The sequence below is a fragment of the Chroicocephalus ridibundus genome, chromosome 2, assembly GCF_963924245.1.
Source record: "Chroicocephalus ridibundus chromosome 2, bChrRid1.1, whole genome shotgun sequence".
In the NCBI taxonomy this organism is placed as follows: domain Eukaryota; kingdom Metazoa; phylum Chordata; class Aves; order Charadriiformes; family Laridae; genus Chroicocephalus; species Chroicocephalus ridibundus.
In genome coordinates, this window is record NC_086285.1 from 147,143,073 (window position 1) to 147,168,166 (window position 25,094).

A 25,094-nucleotide genomic window follows, 5' to 3' on the forward strand; every position below is an offset into this window, starting at 1 on the left:
GGGAGACAGCGGCAGCCTGAGCACCCGAGCCACCACGGTGCTCCTCCTTCCTCTGAACACCCATCTCCCTTTGTCCTCACCTCGGCGCCCCTTTCCTCCGCAAAGACCCCAATCACCTCCCTGTCCGCCATTGCATTCAGCCGTTCCACACCGCCTTCTAACATCAGCCTCCTCCTCAGCCTTAGCCTCATCTAACGACCCTCCGCACCCCTCATCTCCTGAGGATTCGGACATTTTTGCCAGGCTGGCGGCGCGGGGGCCGGCACCGCCGTGAGGGGACGGCACGAGGCGGCCCTCACCTGCGCGCCCCGCCCCCGCCCGCCAAGTATCGCGCGAGCGCGCCCCCCCCTACCCCCGACGCCACATCCTCTCGGTGGCGCCGGGCGGCCGCGGCCATCGCAGCCGCGGCGGGGGGGGGACGGCTGCCGGGCCGGCCCAGGTGAGTGCGGCGGGTCCCGTCCCGTCCCGTCCCTGGGGAGCGGCTGCTTCTCCTCGGAGCGGCGCCCCGGGCCGTACGCCGAGGGGGGAAGCGTCCGCCGGGAGGCGGGTCCCGGTGAGGGGGCGGCGGGGGCGCGGCCCGGGCGTGGCGGGGATGCGGCGCCGAGGCGAGCCCCGGCTCCTGGGCCGACTTCTCGGCCGGCTTCCCCGCCCGGCCCCGCGGGCGCCGCTTCCCAGGGCGGGGCTGGGAACCCAGCGCCGACAACGGGGCGTTGGGAGCAGCGGTGGCTCCGGGGCCCGGGCGGGAGCGGTGGCCAAACGCACCGCTCCCCGTGGGCGAGGCGGCGCTCCCCGGGACAGGACGGGCCGCGCCGCGGGCCCTGCGGGGTATGTGGGGTCCGGGGTCGGCCGCGGGCGCTGCCCCGGCGGAGCGGGGCACGGGGGGTGGGGTGCGGCTCCGGCGGGAGCTGCCCCGTCTCCCGGGGGCCTGTGAGGAGGCCGCGTTCGGCCTTGGGACGGGGGGGGGTCGCGGTCGGGTTGTTCCTGCTGTTAATTACTCTGTCCTGTCTTTTCCCGGTTCTGCAGCGTACAGGCTCGAGGAAGAAGGGATTTAGTGACATTGCAGTCAGCCAAGATGGGGAAATGCCTAAAGGAGCGGTGAGGAGTGTGATCGTCTGCCTTGCTGCCTGCGTCCTTGCCTTGCGCTGGAACCAGCAGAGGAAGATGCGTGTTTTTGTCCTGGTGCAAAGCCGGTCTGTCTAACTACTGAGCAGAGCTATGTGCTGAAGTGGGAGATCCTGACAAAATGGGAGTACTTGCGTTCTCTGCGACTTGCAGTTTACTTCTCACTCTGGTGCGAGGGCACAGTTTATTCACATGTGAGCCAATTACTATTTCCAGATGTTCAGGAATGCCTTACAATATGACTTTTTTCCCAAACATCATGGGACACTATGACCAGGACACGGCTGCTCTCCAAATGGAGGTAAGTTCTCCCACCCCTACTGTAGTATGTAAAAATAAACACTGTGAAACAACCTTTTCTCTCATTGGGAAATGGTGTAGTGATATCTGTTGCACTGAATGACAAGGCAGATAATGTTTAGTGGCTAGATGTTTCTTTAAATCTTTTTGGAGTGCACTAGAGCTGCGTGGTTATATAAGCACTGTGTAAGGGAGCTATGGACACCTTCCCCCCTGCCCCACCTTGGATCCTGTATTGGAAGTGGAAGAGGAATGGGTGTAGCACAGCAGAGCTCTTTGGCAGAGCTGGTTACATATAGCCCAGGTATCTCACTGGTTTATAGAGTAGTTCTTGAAGTTCTCTGGGAACGTAGCGTATGATAACCTGGCGCCCCTGAACTCAGGTAGTGCAAAAATAATGTTTAGAAGTTGCTCTTCGTTGCTCTCTCGGCTTACATCTACTAAGGAGAAGTACCTAGACTTATTCTCCATTGTGTCTTTTGCCTTCTGTTGTTTTCTGACTTGATGCTCAAACTTCTGACAGAAAGAGCAACATTCTTTCCCTGCACCCCCCCCAACAGGCTTTTTTCTTACCTGAACTGTCTGTAACGTACAGCTCCCTTGAGAATATGCCACCTTGTGGAAAGGCTTTGCCGATAGCAATAGCTCTAAAGGGCGAGAGCCTTTCTGGGTGAGAGGCTTGTAAAACAAGTTTTAAACCTGTTTTAATAATGGCTTTTTCAGTGGTAAGAGGAGGGGGAACACCTTAACACAGGTCTTGAAAAGCTTACCGTCTTGTGCTGTGCAGAGAGTGAAACAGAAGTGAGTTGGAAAATTATGAAGTTTCTGGTTTAAAAAAATATATAGGTGGTATTGAAGGTGGCTACTATTACTAAAATCTTAGTTGCATATTCTTTACTGAGCTTGGAGGAGGAGCTTGGTTCAGTTGCCAAAATTATTTTTTTTTAGTGTTGTTTAGGGTAGTCAGAATTCCCTGTTTGGCCTCTAGCTGTCAGCCTGGAAGGCCACAGGCTTTGGTCTCACATCACGTTTGCCAGCCCAGTGTAGGTGCGTGGCAAATTCTGGTATCAAATGTTAAGACACCTGTATTCAAGCAACTGAACTGAGCTGCAGATCTCAGATAAATTGTGGGTTTTAAATTGGAAGGCAGGCTATAGGCTCCAGTTGTAAACTAGTGTGCAGTGCCTTCTCCAGTCATCATTTGTCAGGAATGCTTTCTACAGCGTCTGCCACTTTTATCTCATCAGGTATGCTGCTGGTTTTTACTTGGTGTGTCTTAACTACAACTATTGAGCCAGCTTTTGTCAGTATTTGTGCCTTCCAGTCATGCCGCTGTTACAACAGAAAGACCACAGAGCCATTTTTAATAGTTTGCCATGACTGACTTTTCTGAACTGTCAGTAACTTGTGCCTACTGCATGCCTTCTGCATGGAGGAAGTTCCTTCTGGAAAGGTTCATGGCTTACCTGTTCTCATACAGCTACTTCATAAAAACTGCGTGGTAGTGAGGCATTTTGGGTTTTTTCTTTCTTTTTCCATCCTGTCTCCCTTATAACCACCTCTGACCACTGCAGTGGTTGATCAGTACTCAGCCAACTGACTGGGTGGCTACATGGAACAACAGTGTCTATCAGGATTTGATTTCCCTACCCTGTTTCATTTTCTTCCTAGTGTCCTGTCATTGCTACTGTCTGGCCTCTAATTTGTTATACCTCACTACTGCAGTGTTGCGCAGGCATTTCTAAACTACCTAATGTGTATGGGTGCTGATCTGTCTGCCTTTACTTGTGATTCAGCAGTGCTGATTGACTGCTTGGTCAAACTGAATTTTTCAGACAACTGCTTTACTGGTGAAAGGGTAAGGAAGCTTCCCCCCATTCTGTATGTAGCTTGTATTGAATCTGTTGCTAGCAGTTAGCTTGGAGTTAGTGTGATAAGCTTAGGGCAGTTCATTGCTGGGCCTTTTCTCTGGGGGAGACCAGTGAGTACCAATGTCACTTACGCAATTTGATGTGATTGTACGTGGTGTTTAGTAATGGCATCAGTATAGTTAGGTTGTCCGTGGTTGACTGCAACAAGGAACCTTCTCAGGATTGGCAAAGGGTTCTGCATTTCAGGGGACTTGGTGTTACAGCAGAGGAGGAGCTATTGACTTCTGAAATATTGCTTAATTTTACTTTGCAGCCATAATGAGGCAGTGGGCTGGGAGGTGGAAGAGACTTCTGTGGTTTTAAGAGCTTGAATTTTTCTGTAATTGGCAGTCCAAACTTTGTTCATACCAAAGAAAGAATTTTAATAGTGTGTTGGTTAAAACTGCTTTCCTTTGATCCTCAGTAGGAATGCTTAAAGGCTTTGGTTTTTAATTTCATCTCTCTCTTCCCCCTTCCCTCCCCACAGCCTGTTCTCAAGACTGGGCATGGTCTTAGGATGTAAACACTGGGTTTGAGATTGAAGCTTGTAATATTTTCCTCATTTTTTTTTTTAAATGACTTTGAGCAAGCTGCTTAATCATGCAATCCCAGGGAAGATGGTGAAATCAAAGTATTTTGTGCAGAAAGTACCTTGATGCGAGTCCTGGTGTCTTCATAGTAATCCTCCAGGAGAGGATCGTGTGGACCCACTGTCTCAGGTGGTGGATGTCTGCTAGGAAATCGGGTGGATTACCAGCTGATCTGTGGTCTTGCATTTCTGCATCATGTATCAGCTCTTCCAAATGACCTGCTATAAACCAGTACAATGAACTTATTAAAGCAGGAAAAAAGACTAACTCAATCTTATGGCCTCTGTTACGGGTATTCTCGCTACTGGTGATAGTCCTTCTGGAATCTTATTTTCTGCAATAGAAAATTCATAATTTCCAGTTGCACCCTCCATTCCTGCCCCCTTTTTTAATTTATATTTTATTCCAAGCTTTTGACTTGGATTGAGTTTAAGCTAATTGAATTTTGCTTTGTATTTGGATTGGTTTTGTTTGTACAACAAATGGTGATTTTTGGAAAATAAAACCATGTGACTGTGGTGTGAAGTTTTGGTTTTTTGTGTATCAGCTAAACAGGTGGATGACAGTGGAGTCTAATTATTTGCAGATGCTTACAGTATTGGTATCTCAAAGCAGTTTAGTAGTAACACTGCTCAGGTTACTACTAGCTCAGATTGGAAGGCTGAAGATGTAGGGTTTGTCTAGTGAGGAAAATGGATGGACATAACAGAACAGCTGGTTCATTACAGCTATACTTAAATAGGGGTAACTCCCCCTCGTGGTCATCCTCCAAACCAAGTCACTTCAAATTCCAAAGTAATCCGTGCTATAACTATCTCGGAATAGGTTGCCAACATAAAGCCTTATTATTATTAAGGCATTATTCCAGCAAGGCAGAGAATATTACTGTGTCGTAACTTTTTGTTCATATCTCTTAATCTGTTCTGCTGCAGTTCTGGAATGTGTCTACCGTAGACAAGCCCTTAAGACTTCCTGACCTGGGTAGGATCTACAGGTCTGTAGAAGTACAAAGACAGAAGGCTTGCCAGTGAGTTTTTAAAGCAGACTATACAAAACACTGGAAAATGTCCCACAGAGAACAATAAAGTACCTCAGAGACTGGAAAAATGATTCAGTAGTGAGTTTTCCGTTCAGTTCTGAGTTTGTGACCGTGTGCCAGAATGTGTGTGTGTGTGTGTTTGGCGCAGCTGTCTGCGGCAGTGGGAGAAATTGTATGAGAACTAGGGTCAGTTTAAACTAACAAAACCAGTTTGAAGTGGATTAAGAAAGTACCTTCAAAAGCTTCGTACTGAAGTTCTGCAAGTTAAAATTTTTAATGTAATCACTTAATTTGCTTTCACTAAATATAAATTTACAGTTAATTCAATATGAAGATACTTCCAGTGAATGGTCCAGGAAAGGAGTCTATGGGATAGGGGACATGGTCAAATGTCAATGCTGTCTTTTCCAATGTGACAAACCAGTGATTAAATATGACAGTTTCTAAAACTACTATTCTGTCATCTTTTTTGTTCTACCCCATTCCAAAGGAGAGGGTAGGAGTGTCTGCACCACAAAGTTTGCTGCTTTGTGTTGATTCACTAGCCCTTTGGGGCAAGCATGGTTGCTTTGTCTCCTGTTGCCTTTCTGAACCTTTTCTGTGTATTGTGTGCAGCTGTGACTGCTGCATCACAGTAGTAATTTGCTTGCCAGAGGAAAAGATGCATATGTCTGCCCTCTTCTTCTGAACTACTTAGTGGAGATGAGTGGAGACTTGCTTGTTTGCTTTCTGCTTAGCTATTAGAAGAAGGGGTGGTGTGAAGGAGAGCGTAAGAGCTGTGTAGGCAGCTACTATTAATGGGGGGAGAGAAACTTGCTATGATATAGAGACATAAGAGACAGGCCTGGATAATCAGTCTTTGCAGGACAGAAAGGATGTCGTCTTAACCAGAGATATCTACTCCTTTTCATCCCTGTAGTGAGACAGACAAGAACTTCCTGGGGAGAAAAAAAAGAATCATCCATCTTTCCTGGGCTTAAATTTCTGATAGATCCAGTTACTTCAGAGAATAACCATGTCCTTCCCAGTTTGGCCCGTGCTGTATTCCCCAGAGGGCCTGCACAACCAGATTTCCTCAGTCCCGGTGACTATTGACACAAAGCACTTAGTGGCCAAATTCTCCACACATTTATTCTGCATACAAAAATTAAAAGCAGCGTTTCAGAGAGTGACTGTACCTGTCCAGCCTCACGATGGCCTAATAATGCCCAGTTACCTGGACTCCATGTCCCAGCTCTGTTACAGCTTCACATGAGCTCATGCTCTTGCTAGGAAGGTACAAGGTGCACCATTTTAAGCAGAGCTTAAGAATCCAGCTGGGTGGGGGATCTCTCTGAGGAGTATGCCTGGAGCTACGAACAAAATGTTATATGCTGAAGGTTAACATGGCCCACAGATCTTAAGATGAAAGGGTAGAAGAAAAGGTGGCCTTGATTATTTTTTTTTTCTTTTTAGAATAGGACAAATAGGGAAGATAATGTGAGGAAAGGCATCATGGCCAACAAAATGAGTGCTGTGGACTAACGATAAGGAAACACTGGCTAATACAGGCATTCAGAACTGGTCAGAACACGAGGGGTCCTAGCTGTGTCAAGCATGCTGCGTGCTACCCTCCCTAGGGTGGTGCCTGTGGATGGGGGTGAATGGCAGTAATTGATAAGGATGGAGGTCTCTACGATTGGGTTGACTTCTTACAGGCCTTCAGGCATCTGCCCCACCGGTTGCTGCTACAGTCAATAGTTTGGCAGTTCTGGAGGGAAGTGGAAAGTCTCCTGCAGAAATTGCCACCCCTGTCACATGTGTAAAGCCTCCTGATCCTTCACCAGTTGGGCAGCAGGGTGGGACAAGAGCTGTTCTGGTCCTTTTCTGTGTCCTTGGTGGGCCTGTCAGTGACTATGTGCACATTGTTGTTTCTCTCCCTGCCTTCCCCCGTGCCACCTCAGCTGCAAGGTGCTGCAGCATCCCCTCAGGGGTGACCCCCCCAGGGCATGTATTGCCTTTTGCCTGCAGCAGTCTGGGAATGAGATGCTGGGGGAAAGGGCAGAAGGAAGAGCTGCAATTGCATATAGCTCTGATAAAGAGCAGGATGCATCCACCTCCTTATCAGAGGCATCTGTGAAGGAGAAGAAGAGCAAATGTGTGTCCTTAACTGTCTGTGAGGTTACAGTATGATAACATGGCTTGTGAGCTCCTTAAATCCCCCAGCTTCTCATGCATGAAGATTTCTGCAGTGTGATGGAGGTGCTGGGGGCGTACCTGGCTGCTTTGAGGGGTGGGTGAAAGCTCACACTAGATTGTCCCATTGAGTAGTGATAAGTTACTTCTGTGCTACAGCAAGCAATGAACTGTTGGGAAACTGTCTCTCCTTTGACTCTTTGCTCTCACTATCAGGAGGAGGCAGGATGTCTGAAGTGTCAAGGATTCAGGTGGAGATTTTCGAGGGATGGAGGAGAGACTGTGTGAGGCAGTGCAAGCAGAAAGAGGCTTCTGTAGTAACATCATTAGCTTTGTTAAGAGAGCCCTTTCTTGCATGTGGGCATCATGCATTTGGAGGAAGGAAGAGGTTGTTATAAAGTAGTGGAGTAAAGGAATTGGCTTCTTTCCTTACCAGCGGTCTAACTGCTCCTTTAGAATTTGGATTTTTTTTTTTTTTAATATTATTTAAAAGCAAGTTGTTTTTCTTGCCTCTCAGGTTGGCCTGTGTCTCAGAATAAATCAAAACTAAGAGTAAATAAAAGTTACTAAATAAAAATAACTTAATTAAGATGCATACACGTCTATGCGTCTATGCATAGAAAATTTTTCTATATCGAAAATCTGTAACTACTCAAGTTATAATTGTTTTAGGCATTTTATCTTCATAAAAATAAACAACTGAACAAAAATGCCACAAAGAAATATGTAGAAGATAAGAACTATTTCCCAGAAATACTTAGGAATGAAATATCACATTTTTTTCAAAAGAGATTTTATGTATATCTTTTTTTAAAATCTTAAGTACTGCTTTTGCTGTTACAATAATGATCTACTCTGAATAATAATAATTATTAGTAATGATTATAATTTTATGTTTTCAAGCTGTATTGAAGATGATACCTATAGAAGTGAATTTAAAGTGGAAGGCCTCGTTTTCCGTTTTGCGTGCACCCTGATCTTCCCAGAAGATTTTACAGAAAATTGCTCTGGATCAAAATTTATGGCAGATGGTGGATTCTAAGTATATAGAAAGTTGGCTACATGGTGAAAGCTTCCCAAACACAAACAAACAGGCTGCCATCCAGTTTTCTATTGTTCTTTTGAACTGTCTCTGGTTTGTGGTTCAGACTCTCTAGTCATTTGTTTCTAGTGCTGTGTCTGACTTGTGTTGGTCTGTGCTCCTGTGTTACTGAGAATTCATTTAGAAGATCCTGTCCTCGTTGTCAGCTCATGTGCATGGCAGAAGTGACTTGAGTACATTTTCTAGGGACTAAGCCAGTCTATTTGAAGTTCAAGAAAGCATTTGATGCTGTACTGCATGAAAAGTATTAAAAGTACTAATTTCTTTACAATTACACTAATCCATTCACTTTGTTGTGATGTAAGAGACAACGTCAGTCAGGCATGTACAAGTCAGATGACTGAGTTGAATTCCATGAAGCTGCATTTATTTACCTCACTACCTGCAGTTCTTTCTTCTGTCTTCTCATTTTATTATTTCTAGCTGGTCATACCTTGAAATACTGACATGCTGCTTGGCTGGCCATGAGACAAGCTATGTCTCATTTTTATGAGTTGTAGGCAAGAAATCAATGGATGTGGTTACTTTTCATTTTGTTGGATTTGGGAGGCTGAAGGTGGCACTTCATTATTCGCCATTAGTATGGGAATTAACTTCATAAGCCAGATGATTTTCTAATTTATATACAATATCTCTGCCCCCACCTAGCCAATAGCATGGCTAGCCCAGGGCTGCAAAGAGTGGAAAACTTGATGCAGGCGACAGCATGGCTCCTTGCAGAGCTTCCTCAGGTCTAAGGGGGTCAGCTTTGAGCCAAAGCTGTTGTGCATATAACTGTGCTCCTGTGTGGACTCAGAGCAGGATCAGCAGCCATGTAGAAAAGGCACCTGGCTGGGCTGGTTCGGATGCCTTTGCATCCACAGAACTGGCTTTCTTGTCATCCTGGTAACTCTGTGATGGTAAGGGACATCAAATGCTCTCCTAGTATTAGCACGGCTTGGGTTAGAAAAGGGGAATTGAGTATCCTGGGGGGAAGAGGACTGGTTGTCCCTTCCAGGCTGAGTTTGTAGTGACAGGTAAATCTCTAACTGCAGATTGTATGGCTTTTTTTAGCACTGAAATGTCTCTTGCTTCTCTCTGTTGATCCTGTGTCATCTTATTTAAAATACTTAAATACTCAGTGGAACAGGATCCCCAGTTTCTCTCCTAGGAGCATACCAGTCACTAAGCTATTGACTGAAGCTGCTTTATTTTGTCTCTCTCGCTCTCTTTTCTTTTTTTTTTTAAAGACTGCTTGAATTTTTATTTTATGGACTGGCAAAGGAGGTGTCTGAACATGGGTCCCTGAGCATTCTGAGGAGTAGTCTGTTGCATAAACACTGCCTCGGAGCTTGGTGTTAGCTGCCTAACTTCTGGAGATACATGCGATTCGATTCTTCCTGCTCTCGAGCATTTTCTTCAGGCTGTGAGGGTATCTCTGCTTCCTGAATCCTGTGAATGCTTCTCTGTGTGGACATCGGATAGGGAAACTGCTTTTGAGGACTTTGTAAAGTACGTGGAAGTTGGGCATCGCAAGTTTCTGTTTCAATAACCAGTCCCCTCTGCGGATCTGGCTCTTGATTGCTTTACTTGGTGTCACTGAAGACTGACAGAAGTTTGCTCGAGAAGATCAATCCTGTCATGACTGAGGTCATCCTGATTTAGTTTATGCATGAAGTAGGCAAGGAAAAAAGCATGGTGCAGCGTTACTACTCTGGTAACTTGGGTGCTGCTGTTCCACTAAAGTCCGTCTACACACTCACAAAGACAGGGAAAACATGAATCTAGTCTGCCTTTTTTGAACCAGAGCAATGATGACTTCTGCAGAATTCCCTTCACATGAGGAGTTTTTCTATAGATAACAGGCAGTCTCTCAACAGTATTACTGGTAGTCTTCTAAATTGTATTCTATGCAAAAAGTTCAGTAATAAATCCATTTACTGCTGTAATACATGGCAAATACATGAAGAATTTAAGATTATTTTGGGATACTTCAGCTACCACAGTCCAGATGTAGTGAAGCTTTGTCTAGACTTTAGATGTTTGAGGGCCCGCAGTATACTTTCCTTCAGTTAACTTGTATTTATCTGCCTTTTATGCTCTGTGTAGTATACATGGAGATAAAACCATATATAATTGAAAGCGTTGCATAAATAGTTCAGTTCTGTAATGCTTGGGAAAACTTTCTCATGTTTGTTTTGGACTGTAAATTGCAGAAGCTGGAATATCTATAATTTAGGTCAAACTATAATTTAGGTTAGAACCACAAAATGCAGTCAATTTTGCTAATAAGCCATTTTGGAAAGTGTTGGAATACTAGTACTTAGTTTGTTTCAGAATAACTTCTTAGCGAGATGTAATATTCCTGTTTATAACACTTCTAACCTTTGTTAGAGTTAAGAAATATAGGGATATATGTAGTTTTATTTTGTACTTAAGAAATACTTAAAGGGAAAACATGGAACTAGGTTGTTTTATTACAGAAAGAAATTCTGTAGTTGCTAGTTAATGCAAAACAGCCCAGAGCCTCCAGAAGTAAAAAGCAGAATAAGCCTGCTTTATCTTTCTGTGTATACATCTGTATATACTGGCAATGGCAAGTTTAGTGCCCAGTTGTGGTGGTAGAGTGGGTTTTTGAGTTTTTACTTTTTTTAAAATAAGTGAGCCTCTCGCTGCCCTACTGACCTCTGAAAACCTTGTCCCATGTGCCTTGTCCTTATTCTGGTTGGATTTCTCATTTATAGTCCCATCCATTTCTGTCCCATCACATTCTGTGATTCTGTGATCAGCTTTGAACAGCTAGTATGGAGGTTCACAAGGGAGTAAGTATTAAAGTATATTGCATATATAGGTGTAGGGGTGAATGATGGTGAAGAGTTTACAGATACACTCAGTTGCAAATACATTGAACGTGCAGATGATGGGTAATTCAGCTCATTGATCAGGCAAACTGTGGCCTGGCTGGTTCAGCTTGAGGTGGGTGATGAGGGTCTGGCCCCCTGGGGTCTGCACTGCACGGGCACCTGGCTGATGGCGAGTCAGTCCCTGAGCCACTGAGTTTACAGCACAGCATTTTTAAGGTCATTTGTCATCTGACTTTGCTTTCTAAGTTTGATGCTTCAGCTGCTGACCAGTCGTCAGCTCCCATACTGTATGGGCTGTGGGAGGAGCAGGCTGCTGGGAACAGTTCAGCTTGTCAACTCTGGCAAGGGAAGCTGCCCCACGCTTTGTTTGGAGCCCTAAAATAACTTGTTGCTTTTGGAAGTCCAAGTGCATCTATTGCCTCTGCTGTTCAGCTGAAGGACAAAGATGAAAGGCCATATCTTTGCAAACATCTTTCATTGCAGAACAGCATTGTTTGGTCCACTTGCTTTTTGACTCCATTTTTCTTTCTTTCTTAGCGCCCTCCCCCCCCCCCCCCCCCGGCTTGAACTCTAGGTTGTCCTTGAGTAGGAAACGGAAACTATTTGTGTCTACTGGGGTAGACTGGTACACAAACTACTGGGGTAACCTGATTTCTACTGTGACAAAAGATTTCATTCTTACCTCTGTAAATGCTAGACTGATTACATTTTTAAAAGTGTTTGACAAATTAAACTTGATTGTATTTGCCTTAATTCTATTTTGAAAGCTGTAGAAAGTAATGCTGTTTTGTTTAAAAGCAGCTTATTTTAATAAGTTAAATGATTCGTGTGCTTTCAATGTTTTTCTTCTACCTCTGTCAAATTGGCATGTGCTAATGATGCGTATTGAATTTATGTATATTCATATCTAAAATATTTTATTCCTATCAGTGATTTTTAGTCCTGAAAAACTTTTGTCTTAGAGGAGTTACCCATATAATTTTGACCGAGGTTAGAAAATACAGATTAGGACTGATACTTGCTGCTGTCAGCAATGGTCAATTACTACCCACAGCTCAGGTAGTGACATGGAGTATTTGGGGCCCCTGCTAAATTAGTAGCAAATTACTTCATACCATCTTCATTGGTAGCTTAAAGGATGGTTGACATTGCACTAGCATTTGTAAGCTGCACCCACATTTTCTGGTTTGCAGCTCTGCTCTTGAAGTGGCAACTTCTAGCAGACATGTAGCAACAAGACGCTGACACTTAAACTGCCTTAGCATCCTGCGTTTGTAAATCCTTACATACCGACTTAAAAAGCATCTTTAACTCGCCTTTGATCTAAACCCATCAATATAGCAGCCAATTGGAAGAACCTAGTCTTTTCTCAAAATTGCTTTGAATCTAATCAAACTTGAAAATTTCATCCTTCATTTAGCTTCATGTGTTAGGACGCTTATTTATCGTGACTTAATTAATTGTGCATGAATTAGGAGTCAGAGTTTCTTGGCAGCTGATTCACTGTGGCCACGAGCAAATTATCACCCATGCCAGCCCATCTGGGAATTGTACGAAGACATTAATCTCTCTGGGTATGATGCTAATCTCATTCGCATCCAGTTGAGAATAGCTCTACTGAAACAATAGCGTAGGATTAAATCAACCATGCCGTACTTGTTTAACTGTTTTTAATTGAAACAGATTATCATTATAAAAGTGGCTAAAGATACCGTGAAGATTAATTGCTAGTGTAGCTCTGGGAGTATAAAGAGTAATTACTGCCTATTCTTTTGAGACCATTTATATACACCGTGGTTGACAGTGCTACATATCACATATGAAAGCGTATATGTAAAATAGATTGTGTTTAGGTTTTGAGGTTGTACTTTAATTCTATGGCACTTACTCAACGGTAGTTGTGTTTGAGTCTTGTGCTATAAATTATTAATCATTATTTAATAATCGTTAAGGTGAGATGTTATTTCCTGTAAAGCAGGTAAATCGTTCCATGAATAACAATGTGTATCTTTAATATAGGTAGGACTCTGGGGCACAGAGTGTAGTGTGATTGTAGAAATTGAGATTTAAGCCTGATTCCATGATTGAAACACACAGTTATGTAATGACAAGGTTGTAATGTTGCTTTAGGTCACAAGATTCATATCAAATCATGAAACAGGTACCGTTGCTTAACACTGAGACAGCTGGTGTCGTTGTTTAACTTAGTTAACCTCAGTGTTAACTATGTTAACTAAGTTAAGTGTTTTAACTTGTTAGCTAGACCTCAGTGACTGGGAGAGTAGGTTGCTATTGCCTTAAATAACTGGCTTCAATGGCTGAACAAAGGCTCTGGTCCTCTGCATATCTCAGCAATTCAAGATGTTTCCTGTTTCTTACAATCAATGTTTACCATAGCTGATTGTAACAAAGACCTCGGTATTTTGATCCACTGTTTTCAGTATTATTTAAATATTTCTGTGACATTAATCAGCAGAGTACAGGAGAATATTTTCACTTGGTTGTTTTGACATATGTTAGTAGTTATACATCCCAACTCTGCAGACATCTGATCATCCCTGGTAGTACTTTTCTCTAGGATAAAACTGAAATGAGGTAGGACAGAGCATCTGCACTGTCTGCCTGGAATAATGAGCGTGTTTCTGTTGTGTCTTGCACTTGTAAGCCTGTTAAGCATAAAACAGAGAAGCATGCTGAGCATGAGATTCACATACAGTTCTAGGTTGCAATTTACTTGTTGGCAAAGCATGTTTAAGAGCATGTTAGCCATTTATTCTGTACTTTGCACCATTTGTTTTCACTCATCTCAGTTGTGTTGTTGTTTTATTATGAATTTATAACTGAATTTCTGAGATAGTAAATCCCAAATTCTTTACAAAGTATATCGATACTATATTTTATCCAGAGGCAAAAAGCCAGGCTAAGTAAGGTGTTGGTGTTTTGCTCAGTGCAGAGGGTATTCGTCTTGCTGGCTAGTGGTGCTCGTACTCCCTTGGATTGTTTGACCACATTCACAGTCCACAGTGGGTGCATGTGTGCTTCACAGGGTTCAGTTCAGACCGTTTTGCACTGGGAGGTTTCTGTACAGGGCACATGCCCTTCTCATACTCTGAAATGCAAACTTTCCACGACGTTATCAGTGCACAGCCCTCTGTTCTTCATAGCTATTGCTTGAGGCAGCGCTTCTCCTGTTGTTACAGACTCCATCATCCTTGGCTTTATGCTTGTGATTAGTTGTTGGAGGTTTTTCTGGTAGATTGTTAGTGTGTTCTAGATTGCCTCATATTTACTGGTGGCTTTTTCCCATTGGCAGGAGGATGAGAATTTTTATTTTAGGACTTGTATTGGCTTTGTGAAGCTCCATTCTTGGTTTTAAGAGCCTGGTTTCACTCTATTTTTAGCACTGCCATCACCAGATCCGCAGGTTTTCATCTCTGTCCTTCGTGTGACAGGGCAATGGTTGCTAATGCTAGATATGCCAAGCGCCTCTTCATGTGTTTGTGCCACCTGCACATCCTGATCTTCCTGAAGAGGAGAGGAACTTGGTATTAGATTCTAGATTCACCAGGTTGGTGAATCTGTGGGTTTAAACTCAGACTTGGATGCTCAAGACATCAACACGTGCATGTGTGCAGGTTACCCAGCTGACCACTTGGGTAAAAAATGGTTGGTGGTTGGGACACCCCTGATACAGATAACACAGCGTTGAAGCAACCAATTCATACTCTCAGTGAGCTTGTGATCTCGATTTTACACTTTTTGCTTACACAATATCCATCAGCAGGAGCGAACACTTTGGATTTGGTGAGATTTCGCTTTTATGGTCCGCCCAGAAATGCGGACCTGTTATTTTCTATAATGAAACATTTCCAAATTGGCTAGCTGGATGTGAAGCCCACATTTAACGATACGCAATTGTTAATTGCGTATTGTTAATACGCAGAGTTCCAGGCACAATTCATGACCTTTCTAGCTGTTCATAAATGGTAAAATTAGGCAGTTTCTGAAAATAAATCTGTACTTTACAAATCCTATTTTTGTGTGCTCACGGTAAAGTTTTACATTTTGTAGAGTTTTTTTTTGGTTGAGGGAAGTCATTGCCTGTAAAATCTATTGGAATTTTTTTGATGGACTCAGTAACTTTGTTGAAAGGGGTGATTCAGCCTGCATGCTGTACTTCATTTTTCAAAAAGGCTTTGACATGGTCATAACCTATTTTTTTTTTTTTTTTAAAGAAACTATGCTGGTAACCCAATGGGAACTTGCTTTTCCAATGCTTACCTAAACAACAAGAAGAAAAGTAGGAATAAATAAATGTTTTGTCACAAAGTAGGGTATGAAATCATTAGCTGATAGTTTGGTCCTGTGGCAAATAAATGAGTAGAGTGGTTCCCGCTAGTCATCTGTACTGAAACCTCCGACACCAACTAACTCATAAATGACCTGAAAGAGGGTGGATAGTGAATTTGCTAAGAAAAAAAAGTACTAAAGAGTTGTAGAAGGGTCTTGTGATGGATGCAATTGGACAATAAAATGGTAGGTGAGATTTAGGGATGGTAAATGCAGAGTACATTACAGAGTAAATACAGGAAAAAATAACCCCCGCTATTCATACAATTAGATGTGCTATCTATATGTAACTATACTAGTTACTGTCACTCAGAAAATGTCATCACTGTGCATAATTCTGTGGAAATATGACGTCAGCGTTGTGTAGTCAAGGTGAATAGAAGGCAAAATATATTATGAAAGGTGTAGAAATCAAAATGTAAAACCTTCTTGTGCTAATGTATAATATGTAAAAGATAGCAGGATGGCAAAATGGCATGGAAAAAGTAGAGAGTAATCTGTTAACTGTCAAAACACAAACTAGTTTGCAAAACCAGGAGTTACAATAAACAAATAAAATGCAGCATTTTCTCAGCAATGCCTGATTAAATTATGCAATATAACTTACTGCTGTAGTATTTTACAAAGAGTATAAACATAAATGGTTGAAAAAGGGATTAGATGTGTTTTAGGAAGAAAGGAGGTCTGTTGGTGTCTTTTCAACACAATGCTGGTGTTATAAGCTGCTGCTAGTAAAGTTTCCTAAATCATTGCTTGTTGGAAACTGGGAGGGATGTCAGTTTGTTGTCTTGTACCCCCATTGCTACCAGCCGGGGTGAGAACCACATGTTGGGCCTGACTCAGAAGGTCTGCTTGTGTCTTCAGAACACCAAACCTCCTGCTCTGAATTTGTGCTCATACTTCCATGTGTCAAAAGGTAAATATTTTTAGCAAGCTGAAAGAAATGTTGTGAGAACAATTACTCCTCAGCCAAGTCTGTGGATTTCTACCCTGATTACATTACAGGCTGAGCATAGCTTCCTTCCTACAGTTTTGTGTTTATCTGTGTTAGGGTAGTTTTGCACTTAAATAAAATACGTTCTTTAAACAACAGTATTTAGCCAATGACAACGTGCTGTAGTAAAACTCTTGCAAGCATTTAATTGTTGCTTGTCATTACTTACCTCTAATATACAGTATTATTGTGTAGTGATTCTTGTGATATTTTAGCTTTTAAATATTTTCATATAACAGAAATTATGTTAGAACGATAAAGGTTGGCTTCATGTCCTGATTTTCTTCACCAGACACTGCTTTCTTTATATTCATTTTCTGTAGCCTTATTAGCTATGTTGGAAAATGCTTTATAAAAATTGTTAGTAGCTAATCAAAATAGCTAGTAAAATATCTCTTTAGATAAAGTTGGTTTCATAGATAAGAATATTGTTTTGGGTTTGGGTTTCGTTTGGTTTTTTTTTTTTTTAATTCTTAACTTTCTAGAGAAAATACTGCTCTTTTACCCAATTCTGCAAAAGTTCTTGACTGGCACCTCAAAACTTTCTGTAGAAAAGTAACTATTTTTCATCAACTGAAATGAACTGCCAATTTCTACAAGGCTTAATTTCAAAAGTAAACTCAGTTTCTATAGGAGATGTGTATGACTACCCAGGCTATTATCTTTATTTTACACTAAGTGCCAGGAAGAACAGAGCTAACATAAATTAAACATTGGAGCAAACAAATTTTAATTGAAAAGAAAACAAGGATCATAATTGTGCAAAGGAAACTTAATTCATTTAGATTTAACTCCTGACTATTTTTTTTCATCTGAAGCCGTGTAACATTTAGGAAATAATCCAATTTATGGAACTGGAGCACTTTATACTAGAAATATACTTCTCTCGTTGTCATAAAATACTGGAGGCTTGGGTTCCTGCACAGGCGGCTCCAGAGCAGACATCCAGAGGGGGGATCAGACTTGTGTGCGCCTGCTGTAATGGCATCTGCAGACACAGCACGCAGCCGAGTGCTCTGGAGGATGCCAACATTTTTTTGGTTTTTCATAAAGCGTTTTTCTGTTATTACTATGCCTTATCTTCTCCCTTTCCCCCCCTCCCCACACATTCCTATGTTTATTATTGAGGTCCCTTGAGGATTTGTAGATATTCCATTTTGAAGGGGAAAATTTGTTTATCAATGTCTTTCCTTTTAAACTGCGTGCTCAGTAGTAAGGCTTGCTTTTGGGGTATGGGTGTATACATATTTGGGATACTTAAAAGCTATTCTGGGCTCAGAAGTTAATCCTTCCTTTACCAGTCACTAGTTGCATATTTGAGAGACATAGCTGTTAGTGGCAAAGAATTAAATAAAATTCTTCCTAAATAAAAATCTTACTAAAAATTCTGCCGCCTTTGAAATGTGCTGATAAATAGGGACACTGCACGACATTTTCAAAGCGTGTTAAATACTGTTTCAGCTTTCCCGATGCATGAATTTGACTATTTATGTGTGATAAGGAGATTTCTTTTTCCTGAAACACAAGAAGCATTTAATCACAGAATCACAGAATGGTTTGGGTTGGAAGGGACCCTAAAGATCAAAAAGCCTATGTAAAAAGAACTGGCAATGCCTGTTGGTTTGTTTTTTTTTTTTCTAAAATAATTTTCCCTAATGATAAAGTTGATAAAATGTAGAGAAGGAAAGTTGTTTGGTTTTTTTTTTTGTTTTCCTTAAAAGCCTGTCTGACTGTAAATAATGGATTGAATTAATTGGCGGGGGAAGGAATGCATGATGTTTCATTCTGTGAATTCTCTAGTGAGAGCAGTCATCAGTTATTCACTGCCTTGTGCTCAGTAATATAGGTAGAGAAATTCTCAGTCATGTTGAGGTTTTGAAATGCAGTGTTTCAAAAATGAGGAGCAATGATATTTGGACCTCATTAATCAAAAAAACCCACAAACCTCTCTAGCATAAGAGAAGATGATGACACCATTTAGGACTGAAAACATAATTTATCAGGAACTACAGGGACAGACACACCTTTAAAAATCTCAGGGCACTTATTTAGAAGCTGACCGGTGAATGTAGGAACTCCATGTTTTACCCTATTTTTAAAAAATCTTGGGCTTTCATAATACCTTTCAGATTTCTAATATTGTCAAACAGGAAAAATCAGGTTTGAATAGTTACGGATTGGCCAAGATCCCGGGGCAGGGGCTGGGCTAGAAGTGCTTCTCACGGCCACTGGGTTTTGCTAGTTCAAAACTGCTGAACGAACACTATTTTCTAGTATATTTTCAAACATACAGGGGAACAAATGTGAGCCGTAGTGATGAAAATTAGTTTTGATGCCTTGAATTATCTTTTTGAAATTACTAACTGAAGCCTTTTTCTTCCCCGTAGCCTTTTCTTACGCTTATGAATCTTCACTGTTCACCAGAGGTCCACACATTTCTGTGCAAAGCCTTTGTCCCTGCCTGCCTGGAGCAAGTTCATGTGATTCACCCGTGTCGGAGCCTCTGTGAGAAAGTGTATTCTGATTGTAAGAAGTTGATGGACACTTTTGCAATCGCATGGCCTGAAGAGCTGGAATGTACCAGGTGGGGTATTTGTCATGTTGACAGGTGGTGGGGGTGATATTTCAATATTTGACGTAGACTGAGTTGAAAATCTGAGGCAGAATGTTAAATATCACCTTCCTGCAGCTTCCTCATCGCTGGTGCCCCTACAATGCTTATGCGTAAGACTTTTTTTTATTAAAACTTTTTAATTATTCGAATTATCGCCTGCATTTCCTGCTTGTGACTTCTTTGCAACAAAGTTCTGCAGCAAAAAGAAGCTTTTAAGTAAAAGTTTCTTAAAATTTAAAATATTAAATTGTTTCAGCATAGATTTTGCTTTGGTTTCTGATCTCTAAACTAGGGATGACCATACTTACTTCACAGGGTTTAAGTAATTGCTCATAAAAGAGTGCAGCTGCAGATATTTATACGTGATTAAGGCCAGATGTTCTGGGGTTGTTTTTTTAGCACATCAGGGCAAGAAGCACAGGAAAGGAGCAGAGAGTGGAAGCTCGAATCATTTTTCTAACCCCCATGCAGTTGCTAATCTGTGATAGGGCTGAGGGAGAGCTGGGACAGTAGTGCTGTGCCACGATCCTTGGTAGAAATCCATACCAGAGTGAATATGACAGATGGCATTAATGGCATTGCCCTTAGCTCTGCAGAAAAATTGAAGTTGTGAGATTTTAAAACAAGAAGGCATCAACTTCTACGCAAGAGTAGTGCCACTCAGCGCAGCAAATGTCTTCAAGAACTGCTTTGAAAAATCAGGAAAATTACAAGTGAATCCAGTTATTCAGTATATCTTTCAAATGGCATTTAAATTAAATTACATGTTTTGCAGGAATCACTGCAGCTTTAAAATATTCTATTACTGCTAGCATTTACTGAAAATGAACCTGCTCTGTTCGTATGCAAAATAATCTCTGCCTGATAGCTGATATAGAGAAGTCCGTGTAACGCAGGATGTTCTTACAACAGCAGAGATCTTGCTGCTGGAGCCCGTGGAAGAGGAGCTGGCGTAAGGATGGGCAGTAATTGGAATCCTGAGATTCACACTCTTGTATTCTTACAGACATACATAATTACATTCCATTACATACATATTCTTACAGATATTAAGACATGGGTGAATAAAGTTCCCGTGCATGCTGGTGGGGCCCATGGTTAATGAAAGAATCTGCTACAAAAATCAGTTTTCTTAATGATGAGTCTGCATTTATTTGGACAGCGTGATAATGCAGAGAAACAAAGAACTGAAGGGTTTTTTTAGTTCAAGCTGAGCTTGCAAACTGACACTGAGGAATTAATAACAGCATTTGACAAAAAAAAAGAGTTTTGAAATAACAGAATCTTACTTTAAAAGCTAAAATGCAAAACTTGTTCTCTTTAAATACATGCTTAAACTTGGAATGCATACAAATATAAATCCCATTTTGCTTACTTGTTTGCGGTATATATGCTTGCGGTATATATATATGCTTACTTGTTTGAGGTATAGTTACATAATGCAGTTTGAATATACGTCCAACGCTGCTGATCCTATATTAAGCACATAAAAAGGTCACATATTGTGTCCTATTAAACCCTTGAGCAATTGAGTCTTGTGCAATTTTAAAATTAACGTTATGGAGCTAGGAAAAAAAAAAAGCTAAAATAGCCATCATTTTCTACAATGCCTATCTTCTCTGCTTTTTTCTCTTTCAGTTAAGTAGGTTTATTGTTGTCAACAAAGAAATATCATTATAACACAAAAAATTATAATATTAATCGTAATCATAGTCATCAGTTAATTCCAGATACTGTCAGTCTTCTTTCTTTGTTCCTTGATTGAAGCTTACATTTTGACCAGATCGTTTGCTGTCTTCAACAGTCTATTGTTATCCAGATTTAAAAAAAAACAACTACTGTAAATATCTTAATGTACGTATGTAGAAGTTTAGTGGAATTTAAGACTCTAAAAGAACAATTGCAATTTGAGTGGTATTTCATAAGCAATAAAACAACAGCTAGAGAACAACAGTTAAACAGCTATGTTTGAATAGTCTTTTAAACATAAAATATTTGAAGTCTGTTTTTTAAAATGCTGATTTTTTTCACATAATGCGCATATTGCATTATCTATAAAAAATAACAGTGCTTAGAATGAGATTTTTTCATGTTTCTGAGAAATAATGATAGTTGAGAATGAGGGGTATTAAGGTATTTTCTCTTCTATTTGTTTATGTAGACTAGTCAATTGTGATGAGACTGTTCCTGCCACTGCTGCTGTAACCACAAACGTACATGGAACTCAGAAGACCCCAGGCCAGGCCCGAAGGGATTATGGATTCTGGTGTCCGCGACACTTACACACTACCAATGGACAAGGCTACAAGTTTCTAGGAATTGACCAGTGTGCACCCCCGTGTCCCAATATGTACTTCAAAAATTATGAATTGGATGTTGCGAAAAGCTTCATTGGAATAGTTTCAATCTTTTGTCTTTGTGCTACGCTTTTCACGTTCCTGACTTTTCTGATTGATGTTAAAAGGTTTAGGTACCCGGAGAGGCCAATCATATATTACTCCGTCTGTTACAGCATAGTCTCTCTAATGTACTTTATCGGATTTTTACTTGGGAACAGAACTGCCTGTAACAAGGCAGATGACAAGTTAGAAATTGGTGAAACAGTTGTTCTTGGCTCCCAGAACAAAGCCTGTACTTTCCTTTTCATGGTTTTGTATTTTTTCACTATGGCGGGAACTATATGGTGGGTGATCCTTACAATCACTTGGTTCCTTGCAGCGGGAAGAAAATGGAGCTGTGAAGCTATCGCACAAAAGGCCATGTGGTTCCACGCGGTTGCGTGGGGAATACCTGGTTTTCTAACCATCATGCTCCTTGCAATGAACAAAGTTGAAGGGGACAATATCAGTGGAGTTTGTTTTGTGGGTCTTTACGATGTGGATGCCTCGCTGTACTTTGTGCTTTTGCCGCTGTGCCTATGTGTGTTTTTTGGTCTCTCTCTTCTTTTAGCTGGTATTATTTCTTTAAATCATGTGCGGCAAGTCATACAGCATGATGGCAGAAACCAGGAGAAGCTAAAGAAATTTATGATCCGAATTGGAGTTTTTAGTGGGTTATACTTGGTGCCACTTGTAGCCCTTCTTGGATGTTACGTCTATGAGCTGGTGAACCGGAAAATCTGGGAAACGACCTGGGTATTTGACCACTGTGACCAGTACCATATTCCTTGTCCTTACCAGGCAAGTAGCAATTTCCTTTATAAATAATACTGGAAAGTAAATTAAGAAAAACCCTTATGCATCACCATATCTACTGTGCAGTTAGTAAATTATTTTCACATTAAGTAATCGGTTCAAGAAATGTAGTGATTAATTGCTTTTTAAGTCAAAATCAGTGGTATTGTACTTTTGCTTTGAAATTTTTCACTAGTGATAGCACTCAGCAATTAAATTCCAACTCACACCTCTAAAGGGAATACATAATCATTACAGTATTTGAACTTAATGTTACAAATTGTGTTGGGGGACGATCATTCTTCACAGTAGCGATTCCTAAAAGTAATTGCTCAGTATTAGGGTGCTTAGCTCGGTCTCAGAGTACCTAAGGTGAATTTCCATCGATTTCAGTTGAAGCTGAAATAATGATTCTTGAAAATTGAGTCTAAATTGGATTTAAAATGTTGCTTATAACCATAGATTTAAAATCGCTTTCATGTTTTTTCTTCAAAGTGTAGAATTGTAAAACACTGGAAATTACAAAACAAATTTCCAGTATATTTTTTCCATGATAGCTGTCGTTTGCAGGCTGATTTTCAGTAATGTGAAGAAATCTTTTTAAAAACTAACCAACCAAAAACAAATAAAAAAAACCCCAAATACAACAGCATTTTAAATTGCAGAAGTGTTCATATTTAACATTTGACTCTTAAAAAACCAACTTCCTTGGAAAGGCTTTTAAAGTAAATCTACCATGTTCAGTAGTCTCTATGGATTAAATCTCTTGTAAGTACATAAAACTCCCTGCAATCACAAGTAATTTGTGATTTGTTTCTTCCCATTTAAGAACAAACATAAAAGAAGACACCATCACTGAGAGAAATGGAGGTGTCTCGTGTCATCTTTCATTGCTTTGCACTTACCATCTATGTTTTTACTGCGATAAACTATCATTAAAAAGAGGAATATAAGCAGAGGCATTATGGAATGATAAGGCTTGATCCTTCTACATTCTTAAACATCCTCTGTATCCTCTGTGTTAAAGTCAGTGTAAGCTGAGAGTAGCACAGCTCACAGGCTTCTTGGTTATTCTCGCTTCCATTACCATTCTTAACGAGTGCACTTTGTCTTTGGTAGGTTTTACACTGAGCTCTTTATCAACCTAAATGATCCAAAATAGATGAGGTTGAAAACAAGGCTTTTAAGCTTTTTTTTAAAAAAAAAAAAAACAACAAACTTGTTTCTAGTGCTTAAATATAACAGCTTGGCATAATAACACAGAAAAAGCAAGTATTCTCAGCCTTTACTTAACCTATTGGAAAGAGTAAATAGCAACAGGGAATGTTACACAAAGACATACTGAATGGGATCTGCCCCTATAATAAACAGCGTGTGCTAACTGTGGAGGAGCTTAAAGCGATGTCCTTGGCCGTGGCTTACCTGAGTTGGCTTCTAGGCTTTTATTACATTGGCCGGATCAAAACCACATGAAAACAAACTTCAGTTTAAGTAGCTAATGTTACCTGGCTAACAAAAATAGTGACTTTCATACATGGGACTGGCAGATAAGCCAGGTAACATAAATTAAATTTGCAGCATGGGAGCAGAAGATAATAATCTCTTACTGGGTTAAATGTCTTGGCTCCTATGATCCTGTTCTGCAAATAGGTGGATTAATTTTGCAATAAACAGAAAACTAGGATGTAGTTCCCTGAGGCTCCATGAAGATGCTGTCTAATCTGATTAACTCCCAACTCCTCCACTTACTGTTTCTTTTAAATTGAAGGGATAAATCTTATACATACAAACTATCTCTGAAGAACATGGTTACTAATACTATTACCCCCACAAATTATCTTTCCTTTCAATTTAAAAGAAAAATATTTCCTTCTGACTAATCTCCTCTCTGTGTACTCAGCTGTAGACATGAAGCAGGTCTGACTTGACTGTACACGTCTCACGTTTGTCCGCAGCACAAGCCTCAACAAAGAACAACAGCCACAAGGAAGGAGTCTCTCTTTTACATAATTTAATTGTTTTCTGCATTTAAAAAATAAACCAACAAGTATATTTTCTTCTTGGCATTTATTAAACTTTGTTATCTTCTAGGCAAAGGCACTAGCAAGACCAGAAATATTTTTGTTTCTGATGAAATATTTGCTGACATTAATTGTTGGCATATCTCCAGTCTTCTGGGTGGGAAGTAAAAAGACCTGTTCTGAGTGGGCCAATTTCTTCAACAGAAACCGCAAGAGAGAGTAAGAACAATTTTTTTTTATTCCTGTTTTTTAAAGTGTGTACTTAAAAATGAGTTGGATTTCAGACATGTTTCTTAAAATACAGCTCAGGTAATCAAAAAGTTGTCCTTAGACCCTTTCTTTTTCGGAGTCTAAATGCTGCATATGGGCGTCAGCAAAATTCCATTGGAGTCTGTGGAAGTTTTACATATGCAATGACCTTCTGACAACATTCTCAGAAGACAGAAAATATTTTCCTCTGCTGATTTGTTCTATTTCATGGAGCAAAAGGCATATTGTTGTGTTTAGCATTGGCTAATACGTCTCTGGTTTCCAGTCAAATGAGGGAAGATAATTTCAGCCATCAGTTTAGATACTTTCGCGTGTTCCGACTACTTCATTTGGCACAGTACTTAGCTGTGTTTACTATCATGCAATAATAACATCCTCTGCTTTTCTCCTCTGCTAGGCTTGTCTTATTTCAAAATTATTTTTCATTGACCCCTCCTTAGTATCGCTTTTATTGTATTAATCTACTGTTCCTTTTTTTTTTTTCTGAAACAGAATAACTCAGTTTTATTACTTAATTTTAATAAACATATCTATGGGCTTAAACAGATTTAAAATGTTATCTCCATTTCTTGTATTTGTCAATTTTTCCAT

General features: G+C 40.7%; 1 protein-coding gene across 3 annotated transcripts in view; it reads left to right on the forward strand.

Moving 5' to 3' along the window:
* The first annotated feature begins 377 nt into the window (after positions 1–377).
* Positions 378–25,094, forward strand: part of FZD6 (frizzled class receptor 6) — a 28,293-nt gene continuing 3,576 nt past the window's right edge. The window contains exons 1-5 of one of the 3 annotated variants that reach the window (XM_063327321.1): positions 378–439; positions 1,024–1,423; positions 18,813–19,009; positions 21,201–22,218; positions 24,304–24,452. In XM_063327321.1, the coding sequence (XP_063183391.1) occupies positions 1,244–1,423; positions 18,813–19,009; positions 21,201–22,218; positions 24,304–24,452 (1,544 nt within the window). In that variant the 5' untranslated portion in view covers positions 378–439; positions 1,024–1,243. Of the gene's footprint in view, positions 440–583; positions 826–1,023; positions 1,424–18,812; positions 19,010–21,200; positions 22,219–24,303; positions 24,453–25,094 lie in introns of those variants that run through there. The other 2 variants (XM_063327322.1, XM_063327320.1) reach the window with 2 other exon arrangements.